The sequence below is a fragment of the Rhinatrema bivittatum genome, chromosome 8, assembly GCF_901001135.1.
Source record: "Rhinatrema bivittatum chromosome 8, aRhiBiv1.1, whole genome shotgun sequence".
NCBI lineage: Eukaryota > Metazoa > Chordata > Amphibia > Gymnophiona > Rhinatrematidae > Rhinatrema > Rhinatrema bivittatum.
Genome location: NC_042622.1, coordinates 175675683 through 175700470, shown reverse-complemented (window position 1 = coordinate 175700470; position 24788 = coordinate 175675683). Strand labels below are relative to the sequence as shown.

Sequence of the window (24788 nt, the reverse complement as noted above, 5' to 3'; positions counted from 1 at the left end):
CCAGAGGTCCGAGATTTGGAGCTAGGCCATCCTGTGGACACCAATGCCCACTGCAGCTACTCTCGTCACTGCCTCAAAAACATTGTAGGTGAACCTCACCTCATGTTTCTCGCCTCCAGACCCTGCTGTACTACTGCAGAGAATGCATCTTGTTGCTGTTGCGGCAGGCGTTCCAATAGCTCCTGGACTTGCTTTCACAGGCTTTGGTTGTATTGGGCCATATATAATTGGTAGGAGGCGATATGGGCGATGAGCACAGCGCCCTGATATACTTGTCTTCCCTAGGGCTTCCAGCACCCTGTGATCCCAGGGGTAGAATGCTTGGCTTTTTTGAGAGCGGACTCCACCACAACTGATTGGTGAGGGAGGTGGCATCTCAAATCCCAAAGCCTGTTGGACCAGATAGATGGCATCTGCTTTCCTGTTAACCGGAGCCACTGACACCGGATATTCCTAAATCCTAAGGAGAAGTTCCTTTAAGATATTGTGGACTGGGACAGCCACTATCTCCTTTAGAGCATCAACAAACTGGAGGACTTCCAGTATCTTATGTCTAGCATCCTCCTCAGAGAGGAACTGAAATGGGATGGCTTCAGCCATAGCCCAGACAACACCCGCAAAAGATCTTCCAGGGAAGACCAACGCCTCTCATCTGGTGGCGAAGGTTCTGACAGGAGATCACTGGACTACTCTTAAGAGAAACATGGGGTAACCTGCACGGAGTGGCAGTTACTACCTTGGGAAGTGTTGCTGGGTAGACTAGATGGCCCATTTTGGTCTTTTTCTGCCGTCATTACTATGTTACTATCTATCTATGTTAGAAGAAGATTCCGAGATATCATCTCCCCAAGGGTATTACGGGCCCCTCTCCCTTGCTAAGGTCCCTTGGGGGCCACCTGGATGGACCTGTCCAAGCTCCTCGGTCTGGTCACTGAGGGCACAGAGGCACCAAACTGCCTCAAGGGCGGCAAAGACAGATTCTCGATGGCCTAGAACGGTATAGGGAAACTCCAGCCTGGGATTAGCAGGCCCACAGCACCGATGGCCATAGTAAAATCTTCCTCCTCCTCGGATCAATATGGAATCGCTCTAGAGGGGGGCATCAGTGGCCGCTGGGGAACAAAGGGTCCCCCGGGCACCGGGTTGCGTCAGAAGGACACCAAGTAGGACACCAGATGATCTAGCAGGGGCTCCAGCTCCCTTATGGGGGCCTGTGCCGGGGGCGGCTTGATACCCCCTCAGGGCTCGGAGCACAGCCATCTGGACCCTGCGGTCCAACTCCTCATGGAAGTCCGGTGAAGCTAGGACTGATAGAGGATGAGGAAGAGGTGTCACCAGATCCTCCTTGGAGCACAAGGAGGCTCGGTGCCCAGCACAGATTTCAGTCGGGAATTCCCAGGTCTGTCAGAGGATGAGGCCTCCACCACAGGGTTGCTTCAATGGCAGCACGGCGACTGCAGGTGCCACACCGGTTCCAGAGCTGTGCACAGACTGCGACTAGTGATGATGCTTGCAGGAATTTTCACAATGCTCGGTCTGGTCTTTTGCCGGCACCAAGGAAGCTGAAGGGCCCGATTTCTTCGACAATGTTGAAACTGGAGATGGCCTAGCACAGGCTCTCCTCTCTCTCTGGACAAACCCGCAGGGAGTGTGGATAGGAACAGAGTGTCCAATGGTTCCCCCCTGCCCCAGGTGTCGACGCCTCTCCGATGCCGGAGTGGATGTAGGAGATTTTTGGGGGCCAAAGAGTTTCCCCATCTTATCCAGGTGGGCATGACGCCCCTTGTGGGGTCATCTGATCGCACGGTTGCCACCCATGGACATCGTGTAATTCCCCCAGGCAGAGGATGCAAACCTCGTGCGGATCGGTAATCAACATGGTCTGCAGGCACTGGGAGCATCGTCCAAAACCGGACACCATGAAAAACAGCCGGTGAGCGGTAGGTCGATGCTAGTGGCCACAAAGGCATTGACATGCCAGGAATAGGACTGCAATGAAAGGCAAAAAAAAAATCTACCATACCGGAGGGACAACCAATCGCAAGAGGGACCAGACATTGAAAAGCCCGGGTAAAAGTTGAAGAAAATTTACTAGAAGAGCAGAGCTCCATCACAGTGGAAAAAAAAGAGAATGAAGGGGGACCCCACATGGATGCGTGGATAGTGTACTAGTCAAAAGTTCTAGGAAACTTTTATAAAAGTGTTCCGTGCTGGGCTCCATCTGATGTACACCCATCTGAGGACTACTATCCTGCTTGTCCTAGAAGGACCTTTAGGTATCACCGCAGGAGAACGGGGGCTTTCTTTTCCTGAATTTAGAATTTCAAATTTCTCCTTTCAAAAAAGCTCAAAGCAATCCCCATAGGGAGATATACGTCCACCATTCTGCTGGAGACGGAGTAAACTGGCAGGCTAGGGTCACTGCAGGATTATATATACTGTGATGTCAGCTTGCTCAGTTCTCCATCTGCTGGCAGGGGAGCATAAACCTGAGTCCATCTGTCTACACACTAGGAAAACTCCATTTACAGAACAGAATGTATGGAAGAGCTAGGAAAACTGAAAATAAACAAGGCCAAGGAGGCCAGGTGAGGTATATTCCAGGATACTGAGGGAGCACAGATGTGCTGGCTGGTCCACTGAAAGACTTGTTCAGAAGATCCCTGGAAACAGGAGTGGTGCCATGAGATTGGAGAAATTGGTGTTGGTCCTCTTCACAGGAGTTGAAGCAGAAGGGAGGCTGGAATTAAGCCCAGTTAACCTCACCTCAGTGGTGGGAAAAAACTGAGACCCTGCTGAAGGAAAGAACAAAAATTTATTTACAATCTAGTGGGTTACTGGACCCGAGGCAGTATGAATTCATCAGGGGAAGGTCCTGTCAGAGAAATCTAATTGATTTTTTTGATTAGATAGAGAATTTGATCAGCTAGAGAATTTGATCAAGGAAGAGTGCTTGATGTGATCTACTTGGATTTCAGCAAAGCTTTTGATACACATAGGAGGCTTGTGAATACAATGAGAAGCTTGGGAATGAGAGCAAAGGTGGTGGCATGGATTACAAACTGGTTTGACCAATAGGAGCCACTGTGAAATGGTAAAGCAGAGTTGCTTACCTGTAACAGGTATTCTCCCAGGCAGCAGGATGTTAGTTCTCACATACGAGTAACATCATCGGATGGAACCCTGTCATGGAACACTTTTGTCAAAGTTTCTAGAACTTTGGCACACTGGGCATGCCCAGTATGCCACTAACCCTGTGGCCACACGGGGTCCCCCTTTAGTCTCGCTTGTAGCAAAAAGTACGAGCGAAAAATAAAATAATAAAACAGTGAATCCAACTCCACGGGATGGTGGGTGGGTTTCGTGAGGACTAACATCCTGTTACAGGTAAGCAACTCTGCTTTCTCCCAGGACAAGCAGGATGGTAGTCCTCACATATGGGTGAATAGCAAGCTACAGGATGCCCGAACAGAGTCAACCAAGCAGCATCAACAATGTGCAATAGGCACAACAGGGGTGCTGTTGGTTATGAAGGGCAACCTAAAATTCACAGTGGGTGTAGGTAGGAAAAGTTGGGTTACTAAACTGGAAACAAATTATGCAGTACAGACTGGCCAAAGACACAGTCTTGCCTGCCAGCCTTGTCGATACAGTAATGAGCTGCAAAGGTATGGCGAGAGCTCCAAGTGGCAGCTCTACAGATGTCGGCAATAGGTACGGAACAGAGTCCTAACCTGTTCCACTTTGAACGGTAAGATTTCCGAGTAGAAGGCTTTCATGAAGCTACGAGGACCTGGGACACATCGTTAGAAAGGTTAAGGGATTGCAAAATTAACCTTTCAACATCCAGGCTGTTAGAGACAGACTGGAGGTTCAGATGATGCAACACTCCGTCGTTCTGTGTTGCGAGGATGGTGCCGTGCCCAGGCGAAGAGGCTGCTGGACTGAGAGGTCGCGTAGAATGGGGGAACCAAATTTGTAGCAAGCCAATAAGGGGCTATGAGGATCATTGTGCCCCGGTCTTGTCGTAACTTCATGAGAGTCTTGCTAATGAGTGGAATAGGAGGGTATGCGTATAGCAGATCCATGCTCCACGAGTGGGTGAAGGCATCCATCGGTGGTGTCTTGCGGCTGCGGTGCAGAGAGTAGAAGCGGTCTACTTTGCGGTTGTGAAATGAATCAAAGAGGTCTATGTCCAGGCGACCCCACTGGTGGAATATTCTGTTCGCTACAGTGGGATCCAGGGACCATTCGTGGGGATGAATAGTCTTGGCTGAGACTGTCTGCCATTACATTCTTTGTGCCCGCCAGGTAGGTTTCTCTCAGCAGCATGGAATGTGAGAGCCCAGGCCCAGATCTGCACCGCCTCCTGGCATAGCAGGTAAGAGCCTGTGCCCCCTTGCTTGTTGAGATACCACATCGCTACCTGGTTGTCTGTTTGAATTAGGATTACCTTGTTGGATAGGCAATCCTGGAATGCGAATAGGGCATACCGTATCGCCCGGAGCTCCAGAAAAGTTATCTGGTGGTCCGCTTCCGCCTTGGTCCATGTTCCTTGGGTTTGCAATTCGCTGACATGGGCTCCCCAACCTAGGTTGGAGGCATCCGTGGCCAATGTGATCTGCGGACTTTGGTGGTTGGAAGGGTAGTCCTGTCAGTAGACTGGACTCTCGTGTCCACCAAGTCAGTGAGTGAAGAAGCTGGCTGGTTACCTGGACAATCTGTGACAGGTGTTTGTTGGCTTGGAACCACTGGGACTTTAAAGTCCATTGTGTTATCCTCATGGCTAGTTGAGCCATTGGGGTGATGTGAAGTGTGGATGTCATGTGTCCCAGTAAGGTTAGTAGCTGATGCTAATCTGACGAGTCTCTACTGTTTTGGCCAAGATGGAGAGAGTCTTTACACAGTCCCTTTAGAGGGATGCTCTGGCAGTAGAGTGTTTAGGTCTGCTCCAATAAACAAGAGGTTGCGTGATGGAGTCAGATGGGATTTGGGATAGTTTATTAGAAATCCCAACTGTAGCAGTTGTATGGTAAGACGGAGGGACTGAAGTGCTCCTTCCTGGATGGACGCCTGAGGAGCCAGCCTTCTAGATATGGGTAGACCTAGATACTGTGCTGCCTCAAATGTGCTGCCACGACTGCCAGACATTTCGTGAATACTCGGGGTGCTGATGCAAGGCCGAATGGCAGCACTCTGTATTGGAAATGTCTGTGTCCCACTACGAATTGGAGATAAATATCAAGAGCAGAATCCTCTTCCTCGCTGCGGTTCTACGGCTCTGGACTGCAGTAGGATAGAGAGTTCTGCCTCGAGGAATGGTGTGTGATCGCTCAGGCTCCACACTGGTAGTGGTGGAGAGTCTGAGAGCATAGCAAGAAAATTCAGATGGTAACCGTGGGTTATTATAGAGAGGACCCATTGGTCCGTGGTGATTGAGTGCCATTTTGTGGCAAAGTGACACAGGCGGCCTCCCACGGGAAAAGTGCTTTGGGGGTGTATGGGAGGTGACAGCTGCTTCTCTAGATGGGAGTTAAAAGCCTGCTGCAGGACCAGTCTGGGAGGCTGGCTGAGCTTTTGGGGCTCTTTGCTGATGAGGTTGGCCTCTGTGAGGGTCTGGTCGTTCTAGCACAGGATGGAGGAGGATAGTACCTGTGTGGCCTATAGGTCAGCTTTCTGGTGTCTCGTCAAATTCCTCTTCTGGCTGTAGATGAGAAATCTGAGGGGACAGTCGACAATTTGCTTAGGATTTCATGGTGATCTTTGCGTTGCGCCACTGCCTCTTGAATCTTATCACCAAACAAGTTGTCCCTGTGCAGGGAAGGTCCGCCAATTTGTCGTGAACTTCTTGGTGCAAGTCAGAGGCTTTCAGCCAAGCCCAGAGCCTGGCGCTAATTCTGGCTGCTGATACCCTGGATGCAGTGTCGAAGACATCGTAGGCCGCCCTGATCTCATGCTTTCCAGCTTCCAATCCCTTCTGTAGGATGAAGGATAATCCTTCTTGGAATTGGTCAGGTAGGGTTTCTGAGAAATCCTAGACTTGTTTCCAGAGATTTCTCGTGTACTGTCATATATAAAGCTGGTAAGCCGCTATATGAGCCATTAGTATTGACCCCTGGAAAACTCTGCAGCCTAAAGTATCCAGTGACTTCTGTTCCTTCCCAGGTGGGGCAGAAGAGTGAGGCCAGGATCTTTTAGCTTTCTTTTGCGTGGATTCCACCACTAAGGATTGGCTCTTTTGAAAACCTGGAGCATGTTGAATCAGGTATGTGGCGTCCATTTTTCTGTTTACTGGAGGCACAGTTCTCGGGTGCTCCCAAGATGCAGTGTAAGATGTCTAGAAGAACCTCATAGACAGGAATTGCCATAACTTCCTTCGGAGCATCTACAAATTGCAGTACCTCCAGCATTTTAAGCATGGCGTCTTCCTCCGTTTCCAATTTGAATGGAATGGATTTGGACATCTCTTTGACAAAGCTGGCAAAGGAGAGGTCCTCCGGAGGGACCTTTCTTCCAGGGGTGAAGATTCTGACAGAAGCTCTTCAGAAGCCTGTGAGTCAGAGGAAGCATCATATGATGAGTCTCCTTCACCCAGCAGGCCCCCAGATGGAGGCAGGAGTCCAAATCCAGATGGATGGGAGGGAGGCACCAATGGAAAATGAGGCGGCACCGAGATAGAAGGCACCGGCACAGACAATGGTGTTGCTGGCACCAAAGACATCGGAATCCTCGATGGATTCTAGGTACGGATAGCCCTGACGGTCCATGAACCGGCTCCATCATTGGTGGTTCACGGAGAAGAGCCATGGGCAGAGTCTTCTTCCTCCGAAGATACAAGAATTGGAACCGATACGGGGAAGGAATCGGTGGATGGCTGGGTGCCGATGATGCCGAAGGAATGGCACCGATGGTAGGGGCACCGATGAGTGTGTCCAAACGCTCAAGGAGCGGAGCCAACATAACAGGCACCAGATACAGCGTCTGTATGGGGGCCGGCACCGGTGGTGACCGGAAGCCCCGAGGGGCATTCAGCACTACCTTTTGGACCATACGGTCCAATTCCTCCCGAATGGCTGGCGTAGGTAACACGGTGCTCAGGGTAGGAGGCTGACTAGGCATTGCCAAAGGTTCCACAGGAATTTGTGGAGTGTCTGCACCCAGCACCGATATAGGTGGGGGAACACCTCAGGGTCCCGGGTCCAGAGGAGGATGGGGGCTCCTCTCCCTGGGCCCTTTTGGAAGGTGGCTCAACAGAGGTAGACGCCACTGCCCTGTCAGTCAAGGCACCGAACGAGGATGCGAGTCTGTGCCGGTGGCAATGTTTCTCGCGGTGCTTGGCCTGGTCCTTCTCCGGTGCCGAGGACAAGGACGCTGAAGTCTTGGAATGGGATGATGTCTGTGACAGACGGTCACCGGCTTCTCGATCCTGTTTACACGCTGATGGAGAGGGGGGGGTCAAAGAAGACTGAAACTTTCGACTCTGTGCGCTCTGACCTGGAGTCGATGGAGACTAGCACTTTGAGGCAAACAAGTGCTCTTATCTTCTCCAGGCGGGTGCAGTGACCTTTGGGAGTCATTTGTGCACAACTAGTGCAGCGACGGACATCGTGGGAAGGCCTGAGGCATAACACGCAGATGTCGTGAGGGTCCGTAATGGACATAGTCCTCGGACACTCGGGGCACTTCCAAAACCCAGTCGCCATAGTGAGAAAAGGGGCGGCGTGCAGTCGGTGGCCGTCGGGCACCGAGAAATACACCACCAGGAACCAACCGTAAAACGTACTGAAGTGTCTGAGGAGGTCGGTGCGTGATGGGGGACCCCAGGATGGGGGAAAGCTGAAATTTTCAAAAAAAAATTCCGTGAGGAAAAATTGTGAGAGAAATTCCCACAGAGCTCCTAAAAACCGCGAGGCAACTGCTGCGCGAAAAAAAACAAACTAAAGAGAGGACCCCGTGTGGCCACAGGATTAGTGGCATGTTGGGCATGCTCAGTGTGCCAGTCAAAGTTCTAGAAACTTTGACGAAAGTGTTCCGTGACAAGGCTCCATCTGATGATGTCACCCATATGTGAGGACTACCATCCTGCTTGTCCTGAAAGAAATGGAACCTACTCTGAAGAGAGTACTGTGTTAAGCAGAGTGCCACAAGGATCAGTGTTGGGACCAGTTCTGTTCAATAACTTTGTGAGCGACATTGCAAAAGGGATAGAATGTAAAATTTGTCCATTTGCAGATGATACTAAGATCTGCAAAAGAATGGACACGCCTGAATGAGTAGAGAGAATGAAAAGTGATTTAAGAAAGCTTAAAGAGTAGTCAAAGATTTGGCAGCTGGGATTCAGTGCCAAGAGGTGCAGAGTCATGCATCTGGGTTGTGGTAATCCAAAAAGCTGTATGTGTGGTGGATGGGGGGAGGGATGAAAGACCAAGAGAGGGATCTTGGGGCAATAGTGTCTGTGATCTGAAGATGGCAAAGCAATGTGATAAGGCTGTAGCTAAAGCCAGAAGAATGCTGGACTGCTCAGAAAGAACAACCAGTAAGAAAAAGGAGGTGATAATGCCCTTATACAGGTCTTTGGTGAGACTTCACCTGGAGTACTGTGTTCAGTTCTGGAGCCCATATCTCAAAAGGAACAGACACATGATGGAGGTGATCCAGAGAGAGGCAACCAAAATGGTGTAGAATTAGTATCAGGCGAATTATGAGGAGAGGCTGAAGGATCTAAATATGTATACCCTGGAAGAGAGGAAGTGCAAGGGAGATATGATAAAACCTTTCAGATAGCTTGCTGGGCAGACTGGATGGACCGCTTGGTTCTTTTGTGCCATCATTACTATGTTACAGTAACACTAGAAAGATCGTCCTCTTGTAAATATGCAGGATCAGAAAAGTAATTTCAGACATTAAATCTGATAAAAACACTAGGTTTATACTCTATGGTATTATATTGCTATTATTATGTAGCACTGTATCGTAAAACTTTAGTCCAGCACTGGGATGAAACAATATCCCAGTGAAGGTGATTGAGACAAGGAGAGCAACTGAATTCAAGAAAGCTTGCGATAAGTATTGGGTATCTCAGAGGGAGTGGTAAGGATTATAAAACTAAGCAGTTGCTGTGAACAGGCAAACTAGACAGGCTGTATGGTCTTTTTCCACCATCGTGTTTCTCTATTACCCACAATTGCTCAAGAATTTCTCCTATTTTATGTTTATGGTAGAACTCTTGAAAGCATGGGTTCCTATGTGAAATATTCATCTGCAGATTGTACACTTCAGTATGAAATTTACTTTTCCCAAAACATGTCCCACAGAAAACCATTTGTTTGTTCTGCCAATGATCAGCTGTTCAGATAACAGCAGTCTACTCACCGTTAGCTCATCTTCATCAGAGTTGAAGAGATTATCAAGGTCAGTATAAGATACCACCAGGTCATTTTCATGAATAAGGCTGGTTGATGCAGTGCGGGCGTGAGCAGCTGTACGCTGAGCATCTACAACACAGAATGTATATATTATGTAATTATTTCAATTAGCTACAAAATTAAAAGAAAATTTGTTCTTACCTGCTAATTTTCGTTCTTATATAACCAAGGATCAGTCCAGAGAAGTGGGTTGTGTATCCCTACCAGCAGGTGGAGTCAGAGAACAATTAGAACTTTGGGCACTGCTACATAACGAGAGTGCCACCTGCAGTCCCTCAGTATTGAACTGTACCCAAGCCAAACAACCAATACTAACAGGTGAAGGGGCGACCAAAAACCACAGTCCCCCACTTTGCCCCAAGGAAACAGCATGAGTAAATAAACAGTTAGAAAAAAACTACTCCAACAATCGTAATCTGGAAAAAAGGAGCTCTATGAAAAACTAGGCAGATTGTAGCCAACACAGTCTTTCAGTAACTGAAGTAAGGGGTGGGCCTCTGGACTGATCCTTGGTCCTATAGGAACGAAAATTAGCAGGTAAGAACCAATTTTCTTTTCCCTATACGTAACAAGGATCAGTCCAGAGAAGTGGGATGCACCCAAGCCACTCTACACTGGGCAGGAACCCAAAAGACCCGCGTGTAGAACACTTGCACCGAAGGATGCCTCATCAGAGGCCTTAACGACCAAGCGATAAGGCTTAGTAAATGTGTGCAAAGAGGACCACACCGCCGCCCGGCAGATCTCCTGAGGTGATAGCAACTGACACTCCGCCCAGGAAGTAGCCTGAGCCCTGGTGGAATGAGCTCGGAGACCCAAAGGCACTTGGCGGCCGCAGACCAAGTATGCTGAAGAATTAGTCTCTTTAATCCATCGAGAGATGGTCACTTTAGACGCCTTGTCCCCTTTCTTTGCACCCCCGAAAAGAATGAACAAATGATCAGAGCGTCTGAAGTCATTGGTAACCTTTAGATAATGCAAATAAGACCCGACACACATCCGAAAGAAGAAGATCCTTGTCCTGAGGCGACCCCCTGGAACCCTGGAAGTTCCACTGTGTGATTAACATGAAAGGCTGAAACCACCTTAGGAACAAAGGAAGGAACCATGCGTAACATCACCCTATCGTCGTGAATCCGCAAAAAAAGGGTCACAGCACGACAGAGCCTGCAATTCAGAAATCCGACGCGCCGAGCAAATGGCCACCAAGAACACAGTCTTCAAGGTTAGATCTTTCAGGGAAGAGGTGCATATAGGTTCGAAAGGAGTGCCACAGAGCACACGCAATACAAGATTTAAACTCCAATCTGGACACACTGCACGGACAGGAGGTCGTAAATGTTTGACCCCCTTGAGAAATCGAAAAATGTCAGAGAGGGCTGCAAGCGAACCACCGGCAAAACTTTCCCCGCAAGGCTCCCAAGGCCACTACCTCGACCTGAAGAGAATTGAACGCCAAACCCTTCTTAAGCTCCTGTTGCAGAAATCCAGTACCAGAGAGACTTTGCCCGTTAAAAGATCATAAGAGCGCTGATGACACCAAGTCTCTAAGAGCCTCCATACCCTCACATAAGCCAGGGAAGTGGACGGACATCTTGCCTGAAATAGAGTGGAAATAACTTGTTCAGAATAACCACTGAATCGTAAACATCGCCTTTCAAAGCCAAGCCGAGTGAGAGAAGTGATCCTCCCAATCCGAAAAGATGGGACCTTGACTAAGTAGATGCGGTTAGATGAGCCTCTAGGGTCCCTCTAGGGTCAAGCGAATCAGATCCGCGAACCATGGGCGCGTGGCCATTCTGGAGCCACCAGCACCACCCTTCAGGGGTGGAGTTCTATGCAATGGAGAAGCCGACCGATGAGAGGCCAGGGAGGAAAGGCATACAACAGAATCTCCGTTGGCCAGGGGCACACCAGAGCGTCGAGACCGACTGAGCCTTGTTCTTTTAGACGGCTGAAGAAGCGTTCTGTCTTCGCATTCTCCCGCGTTGCCATCAGATCCAACTGTAGGCCCCCCCCCCCCGAATCTGGCACAAATGCGGTTCCATGCTTTGAGAGACAGTTCCCACTCTCCCGGGTCGAGTTGTCGCCTGGTGAAAAAAACTACCTGCTACCTGCACGTTGACCACGCCTGCCGACATGCGACGCAGCAATTCCCCCAAGATGACGCTCCGCCCAAGCGAACAGAAGATGTGCTTCAAGCACCACCGCGGGACTTCTCATCCCGCCCTGTCAGTTGATGTAGGCCACCGTCGTCGCTTTGTCAAAGAACACTTGAACCATGCGTCCCTGAATCCAGGGCAGAAACGCTTGTAGGGCAAGACGTACCGTTCTTGTCTCGAGACAATTGATGGACCACGAGCCCTCTGTTGGAGACCAAAGCCCTTGGGCGGATCTGGTGTCACACACAGCTCCCCAACCTGACAGACTCGCATCGGTTGGAGGACTATCAGCCAATCGGTGGGTTCAATCCAACCCCTTCTCCAGATTGTCGCGCGAAAGCCACCATGACAGACTGGCTTTGGACTACTAGAAGGCAGAGACAAGGATAGGAGGAACTGCTCCGACACCGGACTCCATCGTGACCAACAGCGCACGCTGTAGCAGGCGTAAGTGGGCGAACACCCACGGAACCCAAGTCTAAGGTGGAAGCCATGGATCCCAGCACTTGCAGATGATGCCACACAGGGGTGTTTGTCTGAGAAAAAGTGCCTGTATCTGGCTCTGCAACCTGGCTACCCGGTCCGACGCCAGAAAGACTGCCTTGCAAGGTATCGAAATGGGCTCCCAAATAGGTCAGCTCTTGGGGGTGGGGTTCCAAGTGACACTTCTGAAGATTGATGACCCATCCGATCGATCTCAAGTTGAACATCATCATGCGAACCGATCTTTCACAGTCCTCCCTGGTCTTGGTGCGAATCAGCCAGTCATCCAGGTATGGATGGACCAGGATACCCTGCTTGCGAAGGAAGGCTGCTACCACCACCATGACTTTGGTGAAAGTTTGAGGAGCCGTCACCAGACCAAATGGAAGGGCCTGAAACTGGAAGTGTTGTCCCAAGACCTTGAAGCGAAGAAACCTCTGGTGACATAGCCGTATCGGAATATGCAGATAAGCCTCCATAAGATCCAGGGATGCAAGGAACTCCCCGGTCCGTACAGCAGCCAGTACAGTCTGCAGAGTTTCCATGCAAAAACGAGATTCAAAGACAACGGTTCACCTTCTGTAGGTCTAGGATGGGATGAAACGTGCCCTCCTTTTTGGGAACCACAAAGTAAACAGAGAGTAAGTAACGACCCCAGACCCTCTTCTGCCTCCGGAACGGGACAATGGCCTGTAGCTGGATCTGGCGCTGCAGGGTCTCCCGTACTGCTTCCTGCGCGAGGCCACGCGGGACTCCATGAACACCTCCTGCACGGGACATGAAAACTCTAGAGCGTAGCCTTCTCTGATCACCTCCAGGACCCAACGGTCTGAGGTGATCCTTGGCCATTCCATTTAAAAGCTGGACAATCTGCCCCGGACAGCTTCGAAGACAGAATGGGGACTTGTGGCTTCATTGGGAGGGTTTACTACCTCCTGTCCCGAGGTGTCCAGAATCCAGGCCGGGGGAACAACCCCCTCAAAAGGACTGTTGCCGTCCTGAGGTCTGCTTAGACGTGGAAGGCGAGGAATACCTGCTGGAACAAAATTGGCGGGAATCCCGAAAACACAGCCGCAAAGCAAACACCTTTCTGGTGGGCCTTTTATCTTCCAGCAACTTATGTCCCTTAGATTCTCCGAGTAGCTTTACCAACTGCTCCAGTTCCTCACCGAACAGGAGCTTACCCTTAAATTGGAGGTTACACAGCTGAGATTTTGAAGACAAATCCACTGACCAATTGCGCAGCCACAGCAGTCGGCGCGCAGCCACTACAGAAACCATGCTGCGCGCTGAAGTTGGCACTAGGTCGTAAAGCGCATCTGCTACATATGCGATGCCCACCTCCAAACTAGCGCCCTCCAAGGCAGCACCACTGCCAGCTCCTATAGTGGTGTTAGAGGCCTGAACCCAGCACAAACATGCCCTCTGCATGAGGCTGGCACAGATCGTGGCCCGAAGACTCAATGCAGCCACTTCAAAGACTCGCTTCAACTGGATCTCCAGCTTACGGTCCTGCATATCTTTTAAAGCGGCAGCACCTGCTACCGGAATAGTGGTCTTCTTTGTCACAGCCGAAACCCGCCGCATCCACCCTCGGAATTTTCAGAAGTCCAAGGACATCTGTTGAAAGAGGATAGAGCTTGGCCATAGCTCTGGCCACCTTGAGCCCCGCGTCCGGTGCGTCCCACTCGCGGGTCACCAGCTTGCGAACCTTTTTAGGCAGTGGAAAGGATGAAGTGGGCCCCCATATTACGTCAAGAACCGAATTAACCCCATCACTGTCTGATTCTTCCTGAGAGATCTTAAGCCCCAGAACTTCCAACACCTGGGGAATACGAGGTCATAGTTCCTCCCGCTTAAAAGGCAGACCACGCTGGGATCATCCCCCTTCTGTGGGCGGCAATCATCAACTGCAAGCATCTTGATCAGTGTCCCCAAGATCAGAAACCAAATCCGGAACCTGAGCCTAACCCAGATCTGGAACTCCGGAGGGTGGGGGAGGGGTCTGCGGCCCCTGGGAACCATCACTTCCCCCGCGGGCCTGCTGTTCCTCGAGTCGACCCTTCTTGAATGGCGGCTCGGAAAGACCCACTGACTGAATTTGCCTCCTGAAGCCCGCCTGCTTTCTGGCCAGGAAAGCCTGGTGCATTAACAAGACAAACTCCGGCGAAAACCGCTCCGGGTCTCCATCTGCCGGAATGGGATCCTGAGGAGCCAGTTCACCCAGTCCCCCAACGCTGTCCTCCACCACAAGGGCTAAGACTGGAGGAGATCTCTCCTCCCTTGAGCTTCGGCATGAAGATACCCCCCCCCCCCACCCCCCCCGTCCCGGGGGAAGGGCTCCTGGCCTGACAAACTCTCCATCCCTAGGAAAGATAAGGGAGGGAAAACACAAAACTAAATTCTGCCTTCGCGCCCACATGCCTGAGAGCGGAGAGAAAGCAAGGGCCCCTTGAAAAGAACCGCGCAGCCACGCGGCCCAGGAGCTGAGGGGAGGAACGGAAAATATAGAAAAAAATGCCAACAGGCCCGTTGCAATGGGTCGCGCTGCTGAGCGTGGTGAGCAGCGCCAAAAAACTGGCCGGCGAAGAAACACTTACCCCCGTCCCTTCAGAGCAACCCGGCGCCCCGGGAGTAGAGGGGAAAAGGGCCGAAGGGCTGCCAAACACCCCAGAGTGCCTGCAAGGCTGGCTGTCCCAACCAGACTCCTTACCTCAGCAAGAAACCACAGAGGAAGTCTCACTCAGTTTTACTTTTTTTTTAAAAACTTTACTGAGTCCTATAGAGCAGAGAGGGTCGAAGGAGCAGCTTTGGGGGAGCAGCCACGGAGGTGAGTAACCAGGAGCCCCTGGGTCTTCATACTCCGCGTGGTGACTGACGAAACCCAGACGGAGGTAACCAACCCCCCTGGATGTCCAGCTTCGACTGAGGGATGGCCCACGAAGGTGTCTAACACCTCAGGAAGCCATCCTGAAGAAAAAAACCCAGAGAAAAAATCTAACTAACTAAACTGAAAAATTAACTAAGACTGCAGGTGCCTGTCTTCCAGCTGCTGGAGTCAGAGAAATACTGAGGGACTGCAGGTGGCACTCTCGTTATGTAGCAGTGCCCAAACTTCTAATTGTTCTCTGACTCCACCTGCTGGTAGGGATACACAACCCATTTCTCTGGACTGATCCTTGTATGTATAGGGAATCTTTAATATCTCACTACAGCCAGCTCACACAGGCATGCAAGTGAAACTTGTTTTAGTAGTCGCATGCTGTTACTGAAACCATGCATAATTGTGGACACAAACATTGTTGTTTAGTATTTATGGATTTGCATGCTTCATTACAATTCAAAACTAACTACTGCTAATATATATCTGTTGTAAAATCTAACCTAAGAAAGTTATATAAATACATTCTATTTAAATAATCATTGCCTGCTGCCTCTATCAAGTTACCACTGTAATCTTTAGTATCAATCTAAGTGAAAGTACTCCCTATTTGCATGACACCTATTAGATCAAACTTACTGGGCACAGACACTGTTTCAGCAGTAGCTGGGCAGTAATATCACAACAGACTTCTGCTGCCCTTAACCGCCCCAAAAAAGGGTTTCAATTTTTAATTTTCAATACTGACAAGTATTTTCACAGTTGCAAAGACTGGTCTGGGATGGGTGCTTATTTCTGAAACAAAACCCTAACAATTTTGCTGGGTTTTATTTTGAAATTGTAATGAAACAGGTTATTTCAATGCTTTTTTGACATTGTTTCAAAATGAATGTACATCCCTACTACATGCTTCAATGTACACCATCTCAAAATCCACAAGTCTAAAAGCTCCCCATTTAGCCAGAGTGCTACCTCTTGGCTGAATAATCACCCATCTTGAAGTCTAAGCAGGACATTCCCCTTTTTAAAAAAAAAAAAAAAAAAAAAAAACAACCCTACACACACACACAAACATCAGCATCATATGGCCCAAAGGCAAGACTCAGTGGGCATGTATGAGCATGGTAAGACCTTGGAAATCTCGTTTCATGTCAGTTTGCTGTACCCTATATTAATTTCATATTACATACTTTTGCATATTTCTTTACCTTGCTTGACAGAGGGACTAAACAAGGACATAGCATCTTCTCCTTCATGCGACAGAACGGTTACACTTGACATTCTATCCTCTACCTGTAATCATCATCAATTGTATATTAATGCGCCATAATATAAATAACTTCTTTACGATAATCACTTATAGTCAAACACTGCAACATGACATAGTAAGGATGGCAGAAAAGTACTAAATGGTCCAATGTGCCTGCCCAGCAAGCTTATGGGAGTATCTGTTACTTTTAAGGGTAGCAACTGCCACTCCTAGCAGTTATTCAATGAGTCTTCTTGAAAATTCAGACAGTGCTGTCGTATTTTGCTTATGGACTTGGGTTCAGAAACAGTTCTGTACTTTTTCCACTTATGTCTGCATATCAGTACCCCAGACCATAAAAGTCAGGGCCAAGTAGACAAGTAGTAACATTCTACTGTCTTGTCAGCAAAGGTGGGAGGGATTAATGACATTCATTAACAAATACAAATCTGAAAAGGCCAATCTAAAACCAATCTGTGGAATGGAGGAATTACTTATCTTATAATTTCAGTTTTCCTTAGTGTAGACAGATGGACTCAGGACCAATGGGTCATGTGCTCCCCTGCTAGCAGATGGAGACAGAGTCAGGTTTCAAAGCGAACATCACCCTAGATACACCCCTGCAGTGACCTCAGCCCCTCAGTATTATCTTCAAAAACAATTGTGGTCATAGTATTGTCAAACGATTAAAAAGTTGATAAAAACTTGATTAAAAAAGATAAGCATAACTGGACTCAACCAACCATAAACACTGAATCCCAGCAAGATTAGATATGCCCTGATTTAGGGATTGGGTGACAGCTTACCCATAAACCTTTGGAATCTATATTCATCTCATGGGCAATTCCTTGGCATTGTACTTGGGCAGCCATGGGCAGGATGCCGAGTCCATCTGTCTACACTAAGGAAAATGAAATTATAAGGTAAGTAAGTAATTCCTCCATTTCCTAGCATGTAGCCAGATGGACTCAGGGCCAATGGGATGTAAAAAGCTATTCCCAATCTGGGCGGGAGGCTGCCCGTGGTCCAGTTAGCACTGCCCTTGCAAAGGCTGCATCCTCTTGGGCCTGAATGTCCAGGCAACAGAACCTGAAGAAGGATAAAGGGGATGGAACAGCTCCCCTATGAGGAAAGACTAAAGAGGTTAGCGCTGTTCAGCTTGGAGAAGAGTCGACTGAGGGGGGATATGATAGAGGTCTTTAAAATCATGAGAGGTCTAGAATGGGTAAATATGAATCGGTTATTTACTCCTCTGGATAATAGAAGGACTAGGGGGCATGCCATGAAGTTAGCATAGAGCACATTTAAAACTTATCTGAGAAATTAACTCGACAGTTAAACTCTGGAAATTTGTTGCCAGGGGATGTGATTAGTGCAGTTCGTGTAGCTGGGTTTAAAAAAGATTTGGATAAGTTCTTGGAGGAGAAGACCATTACCTTCTATTAATCAAGTTGACTTAGAAAATAGCCACTGCTATTACTATAATCAGTGGCATGGGATATACTTAGTTTTTGGGTTCTTGCCAGGTACTTGTAAGCCTGGATTGGCCACTGTTGGAAACAGGATGCTCAGCTTGAAGGACCCTTGGACTGACCCAGTATGGTAGTTTATGTTCTTACCCCTTTTAGAAAACGGGCCATGTTCGGATGTGCCGACAGGTGGGTTCCGTTCACCTCGCCTCTGAAACAGGAGAGCGCCACTACTTGGACCTTCAAGGAGTTAAGGGACAATCCTTTATTCAATCCATCCTATAAAAATTTCAGAACCAGAGGGATTTTGGCCATCCAAGGGGCAACACTGTGTTCCTTGCACTAGGCCTCAAATACTCTCCAGACCCGCACATATGCTAAAGACATCAAGAACTTCCATGCAAAGAGCTAGGTGGTAATTACTGCTGCTGAGTATCCCTGCTTCATGAGGCGAGACCTCTCAAGATACAAACAATAAGACAAAATAGAGTTGGATCCTCATGAAGGGCCGGGACCTTGTTGGAGTAGGTCCCTGTGCGGTGGGAGGCACAGAGGGCCCTCCACCAGAAGCCTCCTCATGTCTGAATATCACATGCATCTGGGCTAATCCGGAGCCACTAGAAGGACTAATCCCCCCATGGCACTCGATCTTGTAAAGGACCCTGCCCAGCAGGGAGCACAGAGGGAAGGCATAGATTAAGTCCTCTTCTGGCCTGGTCTGGACAAGTGCATCGATCCCAAAGGATCGCTGATCTCTTCTGCGAATAAAGAATCGGGAGACCTTCGAATTGTGAGATGCAGCCAGCAGGTCGATGGACAGGAGGCCCCAGTGATCTACCAGCAGCTGAAAGGATCTGCCCGACAATGCCCATTGTCCTTGATCCAGACTCTCCCTGCTTAGGAAGTCTGCTCTGACATTGTCCTTTCCTGCAACGTGGGAGGCAGAGATCATCTATAGATTCGATTCCACCCATTCCATAAGGAGATCCATCTCCAGAGACATTTGCTGGCTCTTAATTCCTCCCTGGCGGTTGATGTAGGCTACTGTTGTTGTGTTGTCCAACATCACAAGGACCACCTGACCCTGGAGCATGTGGCTGAACTGTAGACACGCTAATCTGACTGCTCGTGCCTCCAGGCAGTTTATGTTACAGCGTGCCTCTTCCTTGGTCCAACGCCCCTGGGCTGTCAGTTTCTGAAAGAGAGCTCCCCAACCCTGGAGACTTGCGTCTTTCATGTGAACTAGCCAGTTCGGGGGGGGGGGGGGGGGGGGGGGGGGGGGGGGAGACGACACACGGGCTTACACTCTGCTCAGGTGAACTTCCTGTAGCCACCACTGGAACCGAGAACATACTTCCATCGCTAGGTGGAGGTGAATTAGATAGTCTTGAGACAGCTGGTTCCAACGTGACAACAGGGAGCGATGGAGTGGGCGCATGTGTGCCCTTGCCCATGGTAACACCTCCAGGATTGATGCCATTAAACAGAGGACCTGAAGATAGCTCCACACCTTGGGGAGTATCGTGCTCATCAACAGACGCACTTGGCCCATCAACTTCCTTATCCCGCTTGGTGTCGAACCGGCTGCCAGATATTCTAAGAACCAGGAGGGCTCGAGACTGCTTTTGACTATGTTCACGACCCAACCAAGTTCCTGAAACAGGGACGCCACCCTGTTTGTCACTTGGAGTCTCTCTACTAACGACTTTGCCCGGATCAACCAGTCATCCAAGTATGAGTGCACCAGGATCCCTTCTTTCCTCAGCATCACTGCCACGACGACCATAATTTTGGAAAATGCTCTGAGGGCGGTAGCCAGGCCGAAGGGCAGCACCTGAAACTGATGATGGCCCAGTACTGCAAAGCATAGGAAATGCTGGTCTTGCCGAATTGGAATATGAAGGTACGTCTCGGAGAGGTCCAGAGAGGTTAAGAACTCTCCCGGTTGTACGGACATTATGAGGGAGTGCAGAGTTTCCATGTAGAAATGAGTAACTCGTAGATGTCTGTTGACTTTCGAGGTCCAGGACTGGGCGAAAGGAACCCTCCCTTCTTGGGTACGATGAAATAGATGGAACCCCCCCCCCCCCCCCCCCTGTATTTTCCTGGGGTGTAGGTACTGGACTTATAGCCCTCAATATGAGGAGCCTTAGCAAGGTAAGATTCTACTGCCAGCTTCTTGTGCTGGGAGTGGCACAGAAACATCATGAATATGTCCTGAGGAGTGCTGCAAAACTCCAGTGCGTATCCTTCTCATATGATATCCAGTACCCATTTGTCCAACGTGATCTCGACCCACCACTGGTATAAGAGGGATAGTTGAACCCCTCTCTCTTCATTCCGTGGATGGGTTGGCAAAACTTCATAGGGGAGCTCAGGCCGAACATGAACCTGAATCCCTCTCTTGGGTTATCGACTCCGAAAGGACAGAGACCTTCCTGAGGACAGAGACATCTGAAATGTCAAGTTCCTGTAGGATCGAAAGCGATGGGAGCTCTTGGACCCCTCACAGGCAAAGGGCCCTGCAACTTCTCTCTATCTTCCAATAGCCAAGGCACTGGAGATTCACCCCACTTACTAGCCAGCTTTTCCAGTTCGCTTCCAAATAGGAGAGACCCTTAAAGGGCATCTTTGTGAGGTTCAACTTAGAGGTCATGTCCATTAACCAATTTCACAGCCATAGCTGGTCTTCTGGCTGCTACCACTGAGGCCAATCCTCTGGCTGAGGTACAAGTAGGTCAGAGCCTGCACCAGCTAAAAAGGCAGCGTCGGGCTCAATCACCTCTCTGGAATGCTCTCCTGAGTCACCTGTCTAGAGAGAAGCAGGCAGGAGCAAACCACCAGAGCACAACAAGTGTCATTGCTGTCGCGTCAAAGGTTTGTTTAATGGATTTCAACTGCCTATCATGCGCATCCTTTAAGGCCGCTCCTCCCTCCACTGGGATAGTTGTTCACTTCGAAACTATGCAGACCAGAGCATCCACTTTAGGGAAACCCAGGCGTTTTCTCACCATGGGATCCAGTGGGTATAGTACTTCCAATGTTCAACCATCTTTAAAACTGGCTTCCAGGGTGTCCTATTCCAGGTCAGTCAACTCCTGGATGGCTTCCAGCATCGAAAAATAGCAAGAAGCTTTCCGTAGAGACACCAGGATGGGATTCTTCTTTGGTTCAGTTAGAATCCGTACCAGGAAAATCCCAGAGTCTTTAGGGTCTGGGAAACCAAGACCAGCAATTCATCTTTATGGAAAAACCGTAACATTGTCCAAAATGGCTCTAAGCCTGGAGGGATTTCCCCATCCTCCAAGGAATCTGGATCCCCTTCATCTGTGTTGTCTGGGTCCCTGTCAGGGATACCCTTGGGGAGACGAGGCATGTCTCGAGGCCTGCCAATAGAGCTGGGAGAGGGAGGCCTTCCCGGCAGGGGCTCAGCCCAGACAGGGACAGGAGAAACAGACTGCGCCTGTATGAAGGCTTGAAGGCCTAGAAAAACTTCCACCCAAGAAAAGACTGCCAGGTCCAGGCCTATCTACCCCATGGAGGTGCTGGGGTAGGTGCTGCTGAATTTCCTTCTCCCATGGTAGACCCAGTCCTGGGATTACTGATATCCAGGGTGCTATGGTTAAGTTCGTCGCTGACCCAACCTCTGAATGGAAGGAGCAGGGCTTAGCAAAGTCCTGGGAGGCCAAGGGTCCCTGGGTCTTCTCACAGTGCTGACATAGGTAAGACTCAAGGTCAGACTGTGTAGCCCTAGCATGGTAGGCAGTACAAAGGGAATGGCGCTTATGTTTCCTTGCTGCCAGAGCCATTATGAATGGTAACTGCATGCTCAGCCAGCTAGTGCTTAAAATCATGTGCGCACAGATTTTGAGTGCCTCCACCGTTTGCAGTGAGGCGCTTCATGTGCTTAGGAATGTGCATACTGATGCACGTAACACTGGAGAGCACGTATGCGTGAACATGTGTGTACAGCGAGTGCGCAGAGCCGGCACGCACTGCGCGTACAGTAGCTCTATGGAGGGCAATGAAGATGCACAAAACTGCTCACAAGATGGCACCGCCACGGCCTACCATGCGGTGTGCCCACCGAGCCTGAAGCGAGGCCTAGCCGATCGAGGGGGCCACTCAACCCGCTTGGAAGTCTACTTCCCCTTACCCAAATAGGATTGGGAATGTTGTTAGCACAGCACGCCAAGTAAGGAGACTGGAGGAAGACTTACCAGAGCCCCTCCAACGTCTCTGAATCAGGACTCCTCTTCTCTCTTTTCTTACCTGTGCTCAGCGCTTACCAACTGAGTACACAGACGGTCTCTGGCTGTGGGGGGTGGCGGGGGGAAGAGCTTTGGCCATCACCGCTGTGCTCGGCTTCCTGCACTCGCTGCCTTTCAGCTGCTTCAGCAGCAAAGTCAACACCAGAAACTGGCTACAGGCCCAAGGCACACCCCTGAGGGATCTCAGAAATCACCTTAGGAATTCTCAACTGGGGGCGGGACCTTTAGGTATCGCTGCAGGAGAGCAGGGCTCAATCTTTCTCCAATTTAAAGGTAAAATTTCTTCTTCTAAAGAGTACAGTGATCCAATAGGGAAAGCATGTCTACATCTGCTAGGAGACAGAGATACTGAGGGGCTGAGGTCACTGCAGGGGTGTATCTAGGATGACAGCTTTGAAACCAGACTGTCTCCATCTGCTAGCAGGGGAGCATATAACCATTGGGTCCTGAGTCCATCTGGCTACACGCTAGGAAATGATCATTACATAATACATGACAATGTGCATAGAAATAAAAGTCAAAAAAATGTCAAAACATGTTATATAAAACCAATTAATTCAGGTAGCATGCCTTTGGCTATATGCTCAGAGTGAATACTTTGCTAATATTGCTAAGATTGATTTTTGAGGATGTTATGATACCACTTAAATGTGTAAAGAAAGTTGCATGTGTGCCTCATTCAGGGTTTTCAGTTGCATATGTAATTTTAATCATTTATCGGTTTGAATTTGTGATTTTATGGCTTTATATTACATTTTGCTGTTTATTACATATGTATTACTGTACAATTACCATATACAGTTGTACACCATACTGATACATTTTGTAATGAATTGTGGCATATTAATAAATATTTTCCAAATATATAATTACAATAATGTTACTCAAATTGAAGTTTTCAACTTAAGGTTACTAAGTATAACAAGATTCAGCAAAAGCACACATTACCAAAATTAAGCAAGACGATATTTTTAAAACACATCAAGTTCTGGCTTCATTTTACTCACTTTGTGTTTTCTGCCAGCTTCTCTTTCACCATTCTGTCTCTCTTTCTTATCAGAAAAAATGAATTCAACATCTCCATCAACAAAAGCGTAGGGATCAATTTCAGGTTCTTGATCAGCATCCAATGCTAACACCTCTAGATACTGGTTTTTACTTTGATACTGCTGGATAACTACATCAGAAACCTTTAACGGTTTCTTACATTGCACCATTAACCTGTACAAAAGAAAATATACCACCTTCAATATTAAGAAAGCAGTACTTTTTTTTTTTTTTTTAAATAGTTTAGGAAACAGCCTAAAACAATCTTAGAACTATTTTATTTCTGCCACTTACAACACAACTAGTCAGTATTTGGGGTGATCCTCTGTTGATCCTCAGAATCCTATGCATATATGACACTTATGCACATGAAGTATATATTCAGCACGAAGTAATAAGACAGAAGAGGGTGATAAATGAGGGTGAGACAGCAAGCTTTAAGTTGATATCTATCAATAAAATGAGAGTGATGAGGAATTAAGTGCCCAAAGATGTTCCAAGAACTACATATATAGTATAGCCAAACCTATAGTATTCTACCCCAGGATCTGCCTACAGAGATTTCTGGATGGGCATGCTTTTCTATTAAACATGTATGCTTATTTTGGTTTAACATTTTAAAGTCAATTATTAAAATTTGACAATTTTGTCTGGACATTTCTCAACTACATTTAGGGGCAGATTTTTAAAAAGTACGCCCGTGCGTACTTTTGTTCACGCGACCGACGCAAACAAGAGTACGCTGGATTTTAATAGATACGTGTGTAGCCTGCGCGCGCCAAGCCGCACAGCCTGCCTCCATTCCCTCCGAGGGGAGCGTCCTTGGGGGGAACTTTCCTTCCACCACCCCCCCCCCCCCCCCCCCCCCCGGCACCTTCCCCTCCCTAACCCACCCCCCCAGCCCTATCTAAACCCCCCCCCCCCCCCCCCAACCTTTGTTTTGAAAAGTTACGTCTGCCCGAAGGTGTAACTCACGCGCGCTGGCGGCCGGCCGCCAGCACGCGATTCCCTGGCCCGGAGCAGTTCCGGAGGCCTCGACCCCCGAAACTACCCGGGGCCGGAACCACGCCCACGGCCCCGCCCCCGGATGCACAGCCGCAACACTTCCCCCCAGGAAAGCCCCGGGGCTTGCGTGCGCTGCCAAGTGCAGGGGGAGCTTGGGGCAGGTTTTCGGGGGGTATGCGTGTATCTTACGCGCATACCCCTTTGAAAATCTGCCCCTTCGTATTCTTTGTGGTGCTAGGAGAATGGGATCGATTTACCAGAAAGAGCTGTAATGATGTAGCAGACAGGGATTTTGCATCCTCAGTTAAGTCTTGTTTAGGAAAGCAATTTGTTTCCTAGGAAGCTCTACAGTAACTACCACAAGGCCAAAAATGAAACCTGACCAGGGATAATATGGACCAGCACCAAAACATGACATATGTCCCTAATACTGTATTTTCCACAACCTGTAAGCTTTACTATTTTAGTTTGTTCCTCTTTTCTTACATTTTTATTGTAATTATTTAACCACTGACGATGTAATGGCTAACTGGTTGACAATTAGATCTAGGTATGCTTGTAGCAGGCAGTCAGGTTTTAATGCATAGGAGGCAGAGCAGTATTGAGTTTTATCAGTATATTTCTCAGACTTGTCAGGTCTTGTAATTTTTGTATTTTATGAATATTTTTATATGTACTGTGCCTGGGACTTGAGATAGAGCAGACTAAATATTTAAAATTACTTTTGGGCCGATACAGTAAAGTCCGCGGGAGAGCGGGCCACTCTCCTGTGCACGTGATTCAGTATTCAAATTAG

At 48.8% G+C, this 24788-nt stretch overlaps 1 protein-coding gene across 1 annotated transcript in view; it reads right to left on the bottom strand.

Moving 5' to 3' along the window:
- MED13 (mediator complex subunit 13) overlaps nt 1-24788 on the bottom strand; it is a 303754-nt gene that overhangs the window by 166523 nt on the left and 112443 nt on the right. The window contains exons 10-12 of the mRNA XM_029611551.1: nt 22948-23161; nt 16160-16244; nt 9373-9494 (exon numbers count right to left, since the gene is read on the bottom strand). Coding sequence (XP_029467411.1) covers nt 9373-9494; nt 16160-16244; nt 22948-23161 — 421 coding nt within the window. The remainder of the gene's footprint in view (nt 1-9372; nt 9495-16159; nt 16245-22947; nt 23162-24788) is intronic.